General features: G+C 35.2%; 1 protein-coding gene across 5 annotated transcripts; it reads left to right on the forward strand.

Annotated features, from left to right (window-relative positions):
• The first annotated feature begins 3,380 nt into the window (after positions 1-3,380).
• On the forward strand, positions 3,381-12,579 carry LOC102597201 (uncharacterized). Of its 5 annotated transcripts, XM_015308363.1 has the most exons (12): positions 3,381-4,109; positions 5,335-5,437; positions 5,529-5,761; positions 5,845-6,683; positions 8,271-8,376; positions 8,695-8,820; positions 9,436-9,494; positions 9,726-9,771; positions 9,894-9,964; positions 10,040-10,107; positions 12,015-12,076; positions 12,198-12,579. In XM_015308363.1, exons 1-9 carry the CDS (start codon positions 3,634-3,636, stop codon positions 9,919-9,921), a joined length of 2,016 nt encoding a protein of 671 aa, XP_015163849.1. In that variant the 5' UTR covers positions 3,381-3,633; the 3' UTR covers positions 9,922-9,964; positions 10,040-10,107; positions 12,015-12,076; positions 12,198-12,579. The 5 variants fall into 5 exon arrangements, with proteins under 5 accessions (XP_015163849.1, XP_006346644.1, XP_015163847.1 ...); XM_006346582.2 differs by having other exon boundaries at positions 9,894-10,107; positions 12,015-12,102; XM_015308361.1 differs by having other exon boundaries at positions 9,894-10,107.
• The last annotated feature ends 1,024 nt before the right edge of the window (positions 12,580-13,603 follow it).

A 13,603-nucleotide genomic window follows, 5' to 3' on the forward strand; every position in this document is an offset into this window, starting at 1 on the left:
AATGGCCTATCCAATTAAAGGTCTTTGAGTCCTCTTTCCAACGCCACCGAGTTTGCCTCATTTCGAGTTTGGAGTAAAAAGTTACTCCCATTTTAGTGAAGCCCTATCGGGTAGGTGAAGTTTCACGACTGGCTATAGGGCCTTGAAGTGTTTCACGGATAATGAAGCCTAAAATGGTCCGTGAAACCTTCCTTTTAAGGCACCTCGTCAGTTCTTAAGCTGGGTTCGTTTGGTCTTTTCCTTATGTGTTTGATACTTAAACTACATCGTTTTAACTCCTATTCTAAGCCTAAACCACGAGGTTTTACACCTAATTAAAGGCTTAGAAAGTGTTAATCAGTTATTTTACGTTCATTAACACTTCAAGTCATTAGAGCAAGGTTCTAAGAGGAGAAAATCTAGGGTTCAAACATTCTTCAAGTATGGGTTCAAGCATTCTTCAAGTTTCTTCAATTTCGCCAAAGAACTTCGTTCTTCCAGGTATCTAAGACTATTATAGTGTTGGACTAGTTCGTCCTCATGCCCCACATCTACTTTCAAATTAGTAATAGAGTAATCTAAGGTTCTATTCTTAGATTTGAGTATTTTTGAGATGAGTTGATATTGAGTTCTGAGTTCTTGAGTTGTTGATTATTCAATTCCTATTTCTAATCATTGAATTGTTGTGCATTGTGTATTGCGATGATTGAGTTGATTGTTCATGTCTATTTTCAACCTATTTTTGAGTATTTATTGAATTCTTAGTGAGAATTTTTAAAATAAAATATTATTGTTTAAACTGAATTTTGAGCAAATAAAGAGGAGTTTGAGAAAGAATGTAAGGGAACTAAATATTTCTCAAATGTTTCATTTTTATATGAAGAAAAAGAGTAGATTTTTTTGAGAAAAGTGAAAAGAGTTTTCAGAAAGGTTAAGTACAGAGCAGTTACCTCTTAAAGAGGCCCTTTTTTAGTAATTATCTCAATCCAAAATGTATTTTTACATTGAGCAAAGAGAAACCTTGTTTTCTAAATGAACAATGAGTTTCAAAGACATTTTAGAGTAGTTACCTCTTTTAAGAGGATAGTTTGAACAATTATCTCAAACAAGAGAAATAATATGTCTTTATACATTTGAGCAAGAGTATATATTATTGGGAGTAGTATTGAGCACCAATATGGGGTGAGAGTTCAGACAACTCACAATCCTCATAAATCATGTATTGTCAACATGGGACAAAGTCTTAATTTTTAGATGAATCCTTAGTACCTTCGGACAGAGCTTAGTGGATCCACTTAGTTGAGAGTTTCTATATCCTGGCACGATATATGATAGTTCTGGCAGCGTGGACAAGACGCTATATCATCATGTAGCTCATAATGATGGTTGTCGGTTAGAGAATCTCCCAATAGAGTTAAAGTGTATTTTAAATATATCACTTATTATGTTGAAATTCAGAGATGAGAAAATATTTTGTAATATTAAATGATTTCATTTCTTTAATTCTTTACATCTAGTTGAGTTTATGTTATATCTATTGCAGTCCTTTCATTCAATTATTTTGCCTTGGGTATATTACATACTCGTGCATTCAATGTACTAATGTCATTCGATCTGTATCTTTTATGATGTAGATACAAGTGTTCAGGGTCATCAATAGGTATTTCGTTGAGATCACTTTGCACTTCAAATAGCTTTGGTGAGCCTCTTTGCTTTTCAGAGGATTTCACATTTATTTTCCATTATTGTTGAATTGTCGTGGGTCTTGTCCCGACATCTATCCTAGTATTAGAGGCTTCATAGATAATTAGAGTTGAGGAGTTTCTCAGTACTTTCTTTCCTTGAAAGATTATTTTGCAAATTATTATTATTATTGCAAATGAGTATTTTCAGATAATAGTTTGTTTAAGCCTATTATCGCTTGGGGATAAAAGATGGTTCTCGAGTGCCAGCCACGTCCAAGGTGTAGGCTCGACGCGTGACAGGTTCCATGTTCGCGAAGTGGGATCTGCGTGCAAAGAAGGGCATAATCAAGATTTCTTGTTTCGAACATATTTTGGAGCACTAAACTTCAGTTTGAGGAGTTTTTGGAAGAATTTTCACGATTCATCATGGAGGTAAGATTCTGACCTTCATTTTAATGATTATTCATGACTTACGTTATAGCAATTTAGTTCATGAATTGTGTTGCAAATTAGGGATTTTGATCTCATATTTAAAAGAAGAAAAAAAATGAAAACTAATGTGATTAGTTATGGGAGAAATTTGTGGTAAAAGATCCTTGTATTATGATAACTCAATTTTGAAATAAATTTTAGATTTAATCTCAAAAGTTTGGAGTTGACTTTTTGACGTGATTAACTTTCATCATTATATTATGGGTATTAATAGTTACGTATACTCATGCATAACTCGTATTTGAATATATTGGGAGCCCTAAAAAAGGTAAAATAATTATGTGATTTTGTTATACTACCGATCGAGATAAGTTCAACTCTAAAACTCTGATAGAAGAAATGTCTTCATAATTAAATGATAATAAGGGTTAGAAATAAAGATAATACCATATATGAGGTGATAAGCACCTACACTAATATCAAGTGTCAAGTTTGAATACATATTCAATTATGTGATGACTTTTATAATTATTTGACATTATTCATACTCTGAAACATACTTGTTAAATTTATTATTGTGTTAATTAATTATGTGCTTAACATCTATTCAAAAATATCGTACACTTGATGATAACTGTCTCACATGAATTCTTTTGTATACTTTATATATTCCTTTTGTAAGCATATGAAATTCATAAATGATCATGAGGACATTCATATTCTTTTATTGATGATGTATTTGATTTATGCTTGATGAGATCTGATTTTGAATGAAGTGAAGACAATCTTAGTCTTCCACATCAATTAACTTAGTTGATAATATAATGAGAAATGATACCGCACTGATATATGAATGACACAATGATTCTTTATGTGTCATGGTCTTCGTTATACCTATTAGAATTGGTGTGTATAACGGGTTCATACAAAATATAAATATGACTATTTCATAGCATCATATTTCATCTTTATTTGACTTTGTTGAATTCACCTATATACTAATGTACTTGTCCATACTGGAAATCTTTTTTTATTTTAAAAAAAAAATCAAATTAGTCCAAGAACATTTTTTTTAAAATTAATAATTAAAATTCAAAATAACAACAATGTAGACCAAATGTAGATTTTTTTTTTGTTTTTCATCCGATGTCCAAAGCCTACATTAAAACTTCGACTAAATGCAAGTTGTGCACTGCAAGGGCCATTGCGGGACCAAATGTTGAAAATCTTACTCCCTCTATATATATAAAGTTCGCTGACGACTGGCGAGTGACATCAGTAGCCTCACCCTATAACCCCATTATTATCCAAAAAAAAACCCAATCTTTTTTTCAAAACTTTAACCTAACCCTACCATTTTCAGACTCCAAATTCACTACGCAGAGCCCCAAAAATCTTTACTCTCCTTCAAATTCTGCTCTATTTTCGATTCAGTGTTTTGGTTTTGGATTCAATTGCTGATAAAGATTTGTTTTTGAAAATGGTGTTAGTGTAAAGTGCTGCTGGAGTTTGATTTTGATTTGTTTGTTTGTTTGTGATGACGGGAACGGGAACAGGAACAGGAACAGGAACAGGAGGAGAAGATGTTGATTACGAGAGCGATCCGGAGGAAGCGATGCTGTCGTTGAAGATGAGGCGGAGAGAGGCAAGTGATGATGAGGACGGAGGCGGAGAAAGTGGAAATACTGAAAAGCCCTTAAGGAGTATTGATTCTGATGATGAGTCGGAGGGGCAAGGTGCTGCGGCGGTGTATGAGGATGGTGAGGAGTATGTAGAGGAGGAGGAGGAAGAATTGTACGGGGAAGTTGAGGCTGTGGTTGAGGAAACGGCTGAGGGAGTGAAGGAAGTTGTGGAGCAAGGAGGAGGTTCTACTCCAGGGGTTGTTGATGGGAATGAACATGATTTGCTGCAGGAAGAGGAGAAAAAAGAAAATGAACCCTATGCTGTGCCCAAGACTGGAGCTTTTTATATGCACGATGATAGGTTTGGAGACAATGTAGGCGGGCGACAGAAGTAAGTTTCACTTTAATTGTGATAGTTCAGTTTAATATGAATTTTTGAATTGAGAGAGAGTAAATTAGTGTTTGTGGTATATGTTTAAGGTGTTTTACTGTTGATTTAGTGAAATTAATCAATCAACTTGCCTAAAGCCCAAAGTTGTTAGGTCACCATTCATAATGTTATTATTTTGGACACCTATACCTTGATTAAGTGTCTGATTTTGCTAAGGTTTTAGTTAAACCTCTGCTGAAAGGGGTTGTGTCATGCCCTACACAGCATGGATTGGGATATCGGATGATTGAACAAATCCTGTATAAAGGATAACTATACCTTGAGACTGGAGTCTGTGTCTGATTTTCCTATAAAATTTGAAAGCCTATCTTCTGGTGGAAGTTTTCGAAAACACAAGCTAGTTACCTTCTTGATCGCATCCAAGTTCCAAGTTTGGTTGCTTTTGTGGTTTCCTGATCCAAACTGCAACAGTCAACAAAAACCTCCTTGCAAAGGCTTAAAGAGGGCCATCTGGTTTAACACTGCAGCTGGCTATATGCATAACAATGTACTTTATGTGTGTTTCCCTTATGTAAAGATAAACTTCTACCACAGTTTTGTTACTCCCTCCAGTTTAGAAATAATTGATGTTTCACAAAACCAAGAATGTATTTAATTCCTTTTCCCAAATTTACCCTTGACACATTCTTAACCCCAATGATAATTATGTGAACCTAAAAAGAAAAAACTATCATAACTAAGGGTATTTTACAAATAAAGCCTCTTAATTTTAGGAGTAAGTAAATTTCTTAATCCATGTGCCCAAGCCTAAACATCAACTATTTTGGTCTGGAGGGAGTATTAACTAATTCATTCTGCTTTGAGACAGAGACTAAAAATATAGTGATCTTTAGGTTCTTTGACTATCTTCCCCAGCCTCTTGTATGAATTAACCATTGAAGGAAGAGAAATACCTTGAAAGGGAAGTGCAGTCATTAATTTAAACAAAAATATGTTTCCTTAATTGCTTGCACATATTAGTGTAATTGATAATGCTTCTTATCTTTCTCCCAAAACCCATCCTGTTCACGTCGTAGTTGTGCTGAATGTTGTAGGTTGTAATTATGATTTATTACTCCATTTAACCATCAGTAAGTAGACTTCATTTATTATCACTAGTTTATGTCATTGTCTCATATAATCATATTATTTAGGCAACTAATCATGAAAAAAATACTTTGTTTAGGCGAGTGTCTGGCGGAAGAAGGTTATGGGAATCAAAAGATGATCGTAAATGGGGCCATGACAAGTTTGAAGAGTTGACTGTGGAGCAGAGGAATTATGACGAGGTGACTGCTTTTATTTATTTGCTATTCATTCTAGCATTATATTTTTCCTGTCTGCTAGTCATTTGCTCACAAGATTTTGTAAAATTCTCAGGATAGGAGGATATCAAGGGGTCGCTATCGAGGTCGTGGTAGGATGAGAGGGGCTGATAGTGGAGCTTCACAAGGAAGAAGACCCAAAGCGTACATCAATGGTAATGATCAGACTAAGGATAATAACCAGAACATTCAGAGTAATCCTTCAAAAGCTATCAGAGGTCGGGGACCAAGGAGGTACAGACCATCTTTTAAGGACAACATGGATGCACCTCCTCCACTAAACAAGCAGTAGGTTTCAATTCAACTATTATTCTCATTTTTTCCTTGTGAAGGATCTTTTTCAATTCTTCTTGTCAAATCTAATTTTTCAGATCTGGTCAGTCCGTTGAAAAACCTTCACATTATAGCAAAAATAAAGCATCTGCTTCTGTATCAGATTTAGAAAAAGATGCAGTTACAGCTGCAAATCAAAGGTTTATGTCAAGATTGAATTATGCTTCTCCACCATTTTATCCTTCTGGCTCTTCCAGTAAAGAGACTACAATAACACACAAGAGGGAAATGCAAACTGAGACAAGTAGCCGCAGTGTTCAGCCTTCTCTTTCAGGCGAAAGTGCTGCTTCTGCACAATCAACTGCAATAATCCGGAAGGATCCGAATGATTCGTTTGGCATAAACAAGCTTAATATTGATGATTCTATTCCTGCAGTTGCTGGGAAGCCTTCATCCAGTGTGCAGTTGCCACTGGGGTTGTCTTCTTCAATGAAGTCTACTCATTCCCAGGCATTGAGAGGCCAAGGAAGAGGATTTAATGCATCACCGCATAGGAATTATCAATCGCCTGTGCTCAATAATCAAGTCAATAGTGTTTCTCTACCGACCCAGCTCCTCCCTGCCCAGCGATATTCTGCTCAAAGTCGAGGGCAACCTTTTCTGCAAGTAACTGGTCAGCAGTTAGTACAGCAACCGGGTGCTGGATCTCAAGTTTCATCCCCCCCCAAAACAGCACAAGTTATGAATACTTGTGAACCTGGAGAGCTTGCATTTACTTCAGAGTCCAATAAATTAACGAGTTCCACGGTTGCAAAAGGGCAAGGCAGTCTTCAGGGTCCTGGAAGGGGATATGGGGCTCACATTGTAGGTGCACCTGGAAACATGGGTAGTGGTCACAGTAATCAGAAGTTTTCTGGGACTCCAACCTTTCTGCCAGGTAACCCTTTTATAGCCTGCATCAATATATGCTAGTTTGGAACCTATGCGATGGATGAAAAATAAAAAGTGACCAAACAAAGTTGACAGAATCTACATATAGTGCACTTATTTAGTGTGCTATATAAGTTCCATTAACGGACCAGGCTTAACGGCCATTATGGTCAATGGACTTGTATAGCGCACTAAATAAGTGCGCTATATGAGGAAAATCAATCATGCCCTTTAACAGTTGTTATTAATTTGTTTATTCTTTGTTAGTTTAATTGTTTATTCTTTTTTTAGTTATTATTTCCAAAGCATGCATGTTCTTTAGTTTTTTTTTTTGATGTGTTAATTAGTTAGTTGGTTTAATTACTAATGTGTTATTTAGCTATTTAATATTAATGTTAGTTTGTTAGATTAGTTAATGTTAATTTGTTAGATATATTTATTATCAATATATTTAAATACTCAATTAGTTAAAAAATTGTTAATTAGTTGATTAATTTATGGTGAAGATCATTTATTTAATCTGTTTTGCATATGATACATTGTAACTATGAATTAGTTAAGAAAATTATTATTTAGTTAATCGTCAATTAGTTTAAATAGGGTTGACGATTAAAGGAATGATAAACTTATAACTTACCATAGAAGGTATCAACCATACTAACAAGAAATAGTTGACAAAAAGTGTTTGATAAATGAATACAAATAAAATGAACTTGAAAAACAAAATTAGGGTTTAGGTCTTGTAGAAATGTACGTACTAATAGAATTATGGTTTAGGTTTTTGAAAAATGTACGTACTAATAGAATGAAGGTTTAGGTCTTGCAAAAATGTAACTTCTAATAAGTTAGGGTTTACATGTCATAACTTCAAGACCTCAAACACCAACAAAATGAACATGAAAAAATGTACGTACTAATTGAATTAGAGCTTAGGTCTTGAAAAAATATAACTTCTAAAAAAAATAGGGTTTAGGTATTGTAACTTCAAGACCCAAAGCACTAACAAAATGAACTTTGAAAAAATGTATGTACTAATAGAATTAGGGTTTTTGGTCTTGAAAAAATGTAACTTCTAAAAAATTAGGGTTTAACTAATTAAGTATTCAACTATATTGATAGTAACTTATCTAACAAATCAACATTAACATTAAATAGCTAAATTACACATAAATAGTTAAATCAACTAACTAATTAACACGCTAAAAAAAGAAATTAGCTAACTAACATGCATGCTTTGGATATAACAATTCAACAAAATAATAACCAATTAAACTAACAAATATATGATCAGATTTGAAAAATATGGGACTTGTTCTGAAACACTCTCTTAAGCATACTTGTTCAGTAGTGATCTTGTTTAGGCAAGCTTCTTTAAAGTTACATTTCCCTCTTGGAGTGGTTTATGCAGCATGTTATTTCTATATGCTTTTTCTTGTTCTGTTTAGTAGCTAGGTTTTCTCTTCCATAAGTTATGCTCTAGTAATATCAAGTCCAGTAAGTGTTTTAAACTGGTAATCATATCACTTCTGTTTGTTAAGTAGAGTGATATTTGTACTTTTAAGGAACCATTTTTTTTCTGTAATGGGATTTGCAGTCGTTCAATTTGGAGGCCAGCACCCAGGTGGTGTTGGAGTTCCTGCTGTTGGCATGGCCTTCCCTGGATATGTTGGTCAACCGCATGGCAATTCCGAAATGACATGGTGAGGTTATCTTTACTTAAATCTGATGCTAACCTAAATGTCCCCCTCCCCCTCCAAAATAATAATAATAATAATAATAATAATAATAAAAAAACAGAAGAATTTGCGTGTAGTGCATGGAGATATTATTTAGTAGGTTCTTTAGTCTTATGCTTCACATTTTGAGGGGAAAATGAATTGACAGCTGTGTGATGTGTAGGATCTCTCTCTCTGAATTCTTGGATATAATAAAATTCCTGTTCTCTTCTGATCTTAGATACGGCTTTATAGTTTGAGTAACTGGGTGTCACTAGATAAATATTGGTTTGAATTTTTCAGGTTGCCAGTTTTAGCTGGTGCTGCTGGAGCACTAGGCACACAATACTGTTCACCATATGTTACTGCAGATGGTGCTTACCATCCTCGCCCTAGTGGACAGATTTCATCTCTCGGTGCTGCTCCAATGTCAGTAGAATGCTTTGCGGATTGTTATAATATGTTGATTTCGTTGTTTTTCTTTCTACTGGCATGTATTTGTTACACTCTTGGTCAATGCAGTTATTCTTGTTCCTTTGCATTTCTCTTTTATTTTTTGCTCATACTCATCAGTAACTTGTTTTCAGTATAACACAAGTTTGACTTTTATCATGACTTTTGCATTAAATTTCACATGAGAATACAAGGAGTTAGGACAAAGTGACCCAATCAGAGCATTTACTTTCGAGTCCAAGCTTGTTCTTATTTGTGAACCCAAAAGAATTTGGCAAATCTATGAATACAATTCTAAGTATTCAAGGGGTCTATCATCCGTTTTGGCACTTTTTGAAAATCTGAGTGAATCTTTCATGTCAAGAGTGTGCTATCTTAAAGAGAGTTCTTGTGCCATGTTTTCCTAATGATAGTTAAATGTCTGTATATGATTCAGCATCTGTATTTATTAGCTAACTTTAAAAAAAAAATTCTACACTTTTAGAGTGATTGCTTGGTTCTTTGAAGTGCTGTAGCTATAGATGTCCAAAGTAGTGTTTGATTAAGACTTGCTAAGTTTTAAAGAAACCTAACATTACTTCCTGTCTGCAGCAAAGAGAATAAGACAAGTAAACCAAATAGTGAACCGATGCCCCAACAGACTCCGCCTGGTAAGAACCCTTATCTGTTACTTTGTTCAATTAATATTTCCACGAAGCTTGTGCTACGGAACTTGTATTCAGAAACAGCCTCTCTACCTCCACGAGGTATTGGTAAGGTCTGCATACAATCTACCCTCCCTAGACCCCACTTTGTGGGATTCACTGGGTATGTTGTTGTTTTTGTGCTATGAAACTTCTCCTGTAAATTATTGATCTTGTGTGCCCCTATTTCATTACCAGAGTTCACAAATGATGACTTCAGACTGCGACAGAAGAATCCTCGCAGGCAAGCTCCACTTTTTATTGCTGAAATGAGACCATCATACTTTAAATTTCTTTTTCAAACTGCTGTTTTTCATTGGCTTCATTTAGAATGTTGAGTTCCTTCAATCTCTATCTTCTGTGCAGATATACAGAAATGAAGTTTGACCAATGAGATGGTTACGTTGGTTGAAGCAGTTTGAAATAAGCAAATTAAGGTCAAAATCTACAGTTGAATATTCCATCTCTAGTTGGATGTTGCGAATCTCTTAAAGAAGCTTGTGGTGCTGCAGCCTTCTCTCTGGCCCTTCGTTTTCTCCAAAAATGTTGATCTGGAGCATGGTGACATCTCATGTATTAGGTGTGCTTTGTTAATGATTTAGCTCCCAGACTTCAATCTGATTGATTTTCTTGTTCTTTGCCAAATTGTCCGGTATTTTGAAATTTCCAGAAAATATCATCCTTAAAGGGCCTGCATAATCACCTTTGATAAACAAAAAAAGGGTTTGCATTACTATTGTAAGACTTCATTTGTTTTCACTAAGATTTAGATGTCTGAATCTGAATGCATATCTGAATGATAAGATATTGTCTCTAGATTTGAATTCTGAATGACTAAGACTGTTTGTTTTTCATCATTCGAATGTACACGATTTATTTATATGTACATAATAAATATACAATTCAAGTAGAAATTAATTGTATATTCAAAATTAATAAAATAAAATCATTATTTAATAAAAAAATAAAAATGAAACACTTGTGGTTGCAACTGATATTGGAGATAGTTTGCAGTAGTGGTGATGATGGTAATAGGCTAATAATTGTTGTTGATGGCTAGTAATGATGGTGGTTATAGTTGTGACGTGGGAGTTGGGTTGGTGCTAGTGACCTAAGTTGCTTGGACTCTTCACTTGGTGCCGCACCCGTGTTGACACGACATGGGTGTTGGTGTGGGATCCATGTCCGATTTGGTCAACAGATTTTGGGTACTTTGACCAAAATCGATGGGGAAAGTCTGGACAATTTTAATGATTCCTATAATCTACACAAAAGCTAAGGTGAAATTGAAGGAAATGGAATACTTTTTATATAGAAATTTCTATGTCACTCCTTTTCCTTTTCCTTTAATCTCCTTCCAGGATTCTCCTCAAGTTCTCCACATAATATCTATATTCTAGGTTTTATATCTCTCTTTTTAGATATTTTAATTATTTTTAGGCGAATCCCCGCACCCGTATCCATTACATGGATCCATATCCTTGAATCTTAGAAATTAGATCATGAAGGATCCGACCTCTAGATCCGCACCCGTATTAGACACCCGCACCTGAGTCCGAGCAACTTAGATGGTGACTGTCACAGTGGTGGCGATTGGTGTTGGTTGATGTTAGTAGTTGGTGGTGTTGACAGTGGTGGAAGAATGTGTGGTGGTTGATGATGTGTTTATGGTAGTTGACTGTGGTACTAGTTATGGTGATGAGTGTGGTTGGTAGTAGAGATTGACCACAGTGGTGGTAGTGGCTGATAGTAGTGGTGGAGGTGAATGAAGAGTTTATGGTGGTAGTTGACAACAATGCTAGTTGTGATGCCAGAGTTTGCTAGTAGTAGGAATTGACTGTAGTGGTGGTAGTGGTTGGTAGTCATGGTAGAGGTGGTGACATCAATGAATAATTATAATAATGGAGGAAGTAAGTGTGCTTGCAACTGACAGTAATGGTTAGCGACGGTTGGTGGTAGACGACTGTAATGGTGGTGGCAGTGGTGGTTGTAAAGGCATAGGTGGTTAGTGATGGTGGTTAACAATGGTGGTGGCGGTGGTGGTTGTAAAGACATAGGTGGTTAGTGATGGTGGCTGGTGATCATAGATAGAGTGATGGTAAATATTATCTACACAAGAATACTTCTTAATGATATTAAAACTCTGTTCTAGATCTTAATGATTAAGACCTATTCAGACCAATCAAGTGCTTAAATCTTAATTAAAACAAATGCACTTAATGGTCTAATTTGAACCATTCAGATTCGGACTTCCATTAACAGTGCAAACATATGAGGCCTAGATCTCCTTATCCTCCAAAATCAACATAAGCAAGAAAAAATATTTACTAAACACAAAATTCATGCAATGTTTTTTTTTGGTCTAGCTTTAAATGGGGGTTGTATCAAGAGTACTTTACGTTACATTAACTCTTGCAACTTCAGATTCTCATTTGTTTGAACCTATAACCAGTTATACCATTCTGATTCTGGATTTTACGATCCCAGGTTTGCATGACAATTGCCTGCTCATGCTGCTTCACTTTGGAAGATACTCAGCAGCTTGACAGGTGGTTGTTATCTGTTTAAATATGTGGTAGCATTACAAATCTCATAACTTCATACTTTGGGTATTGTTTTTATCTAAAAATATGAGTGATTAGTTGTTTTTGTCATATATTTTTGACTCAGGTTCTTGTGGCATGGTTTCTCGGCATTGGCAAATGATTAAATGAAGATACTGGTGAAGGGTTCAGAAGTTGTGCAGCTGCTTTCTAGTATATATAAAAAGTTTCTCTTCTAAATGTACTGTCGTCGGGTCTTTATGAGTTTTCCGTTTGCAGCTCTAATTAATGTTGTTACTGCTAGTCTAGTGGATACTTTTTAAGGTTTGGAACTTACTGTTTAAGTCAGGAGAAAGCATAGCTTGCTCAGGTGTTGGGTGATAAATTTTCTATTAAGACTTTAGTTTGTTTCTTATTTGGTACAATGGTGGAATTAGTAATCGTCCTTGCTAATAATATTACTTTCTATTCCAGTGTTGGGGGCAACCACATTGGAAATTTTCAGTGTACAGCGTGTATCCTCTTTGAACTATATTCGACGGTCAATATTTCGTCGTGTTAGTTGTAATTCATACTAGTTTCTTCCCAAAATATGTTATGCTGCTCCTTGTTTGTTCCCTGGTTTACGAGATTCAGTTTTAAGTTTGTATGTATTAAATCACCAGGTTAAATTAAAGTTTTTTTTTTTATAGCAAGTTTATTTTATGTTTGTATGGCATGGCCAATTAATTGTTTTGGTTAGTCGACTCCGATGTTCAGAACATACATGTTGTAATGAAGATGTTGAGGTGGTTGTGTGTGGACATACAAGGAGCAATAAGATTAGGAATGAGGATATTCGGGATAAGGTGGGAGTGACCTTCGTGGTTGGATAGAATGAGAAGTGAGATTGAGATACATAGTCAGTGATGAGGTGTGAGAGCTTGGTTATAGTTGGCATGAGTAGAGGTAGGTTGAAAAAGTATTGAAGAGAGGTGATTAGGCAAGACATGATGCAACTTTAAAGTTATCAAGGGTATGACATTAGATTGGAGGATGTGGAGGGCACATGAAGGTTAGTAGGCAATGAAGTGTTGTCTTGCTTTCTAAGGGTTTAGTCTTGTTGGTGTTTGTTGTTATACTAGTGGTAATAATATAGTTCTTGCTTTTGATATTTATCATTGTCGGTTGTTTATTGTGTTTCAATTATCACATCATTTTGTGTTCTTGTTCCTTTCTAGTAGGACTTGTTAGTTCCTACGTTTTATGTGCACTGCTTACCTTGTTAGTTACTATATTTTCTTATTCGTTGTATTAATATTTGAAATTTCACTTGTGAGATTTCATTGGGGTTGTCAATACTTCATCTAAACTTAAATCCTAGTACAGCGTTGGTGAAGATGCTAGCAAGTGTAGCCATGCAACAGTGTGTTGGTGCAAAATTTATAACTAACGCAATTTGTCCCGGAAGTATAACTTCTTGCTTGTACCTAGAAGTGGCAAAATGGGTAATTTATATGGGTATCCACTCATAAAATTTATAACTAACGCAAT

This window comes from Solanum tuberosum, unplaced genomic scaffold (genome assembly GCF_000226075.1).
Source record: "Solanum tuberosum cultivar DM 1-3 516 R44 unplaced genomic scaffold, SolTub_3.0 scf00078, whole genome shotgun sequence".
Lineage (NCBI taxonomy): Eukaryota > Viridiplantae > Streptophyta > Magnoliopsida > Solanales > Solanaceae > Solanum > Solanum tuberosum.

Coding starts and splice junctions, on each gene's coding strand:
- LOC102597201 (XM_006346582.2), top strand. CDS start 3,634: ATGACGGGAACGGGAACAGGAACAGGAACAGGAACAGGAGGAGAAGAT. Junction 5,438..5,528: donor AGCAGAGGAATTATGACGAG/GTGACTGCTTTT, acceptor TAAAATTCTCAG/GATAGGAGGATATCAAGGGG. Junction 9,772..9,893: donor CGACAGAAGAATCCTCGCAG/GCAAGCTCCACT, acceptor TCTTCTGTGCAG/ATATACAGAAATGAAGTTTG.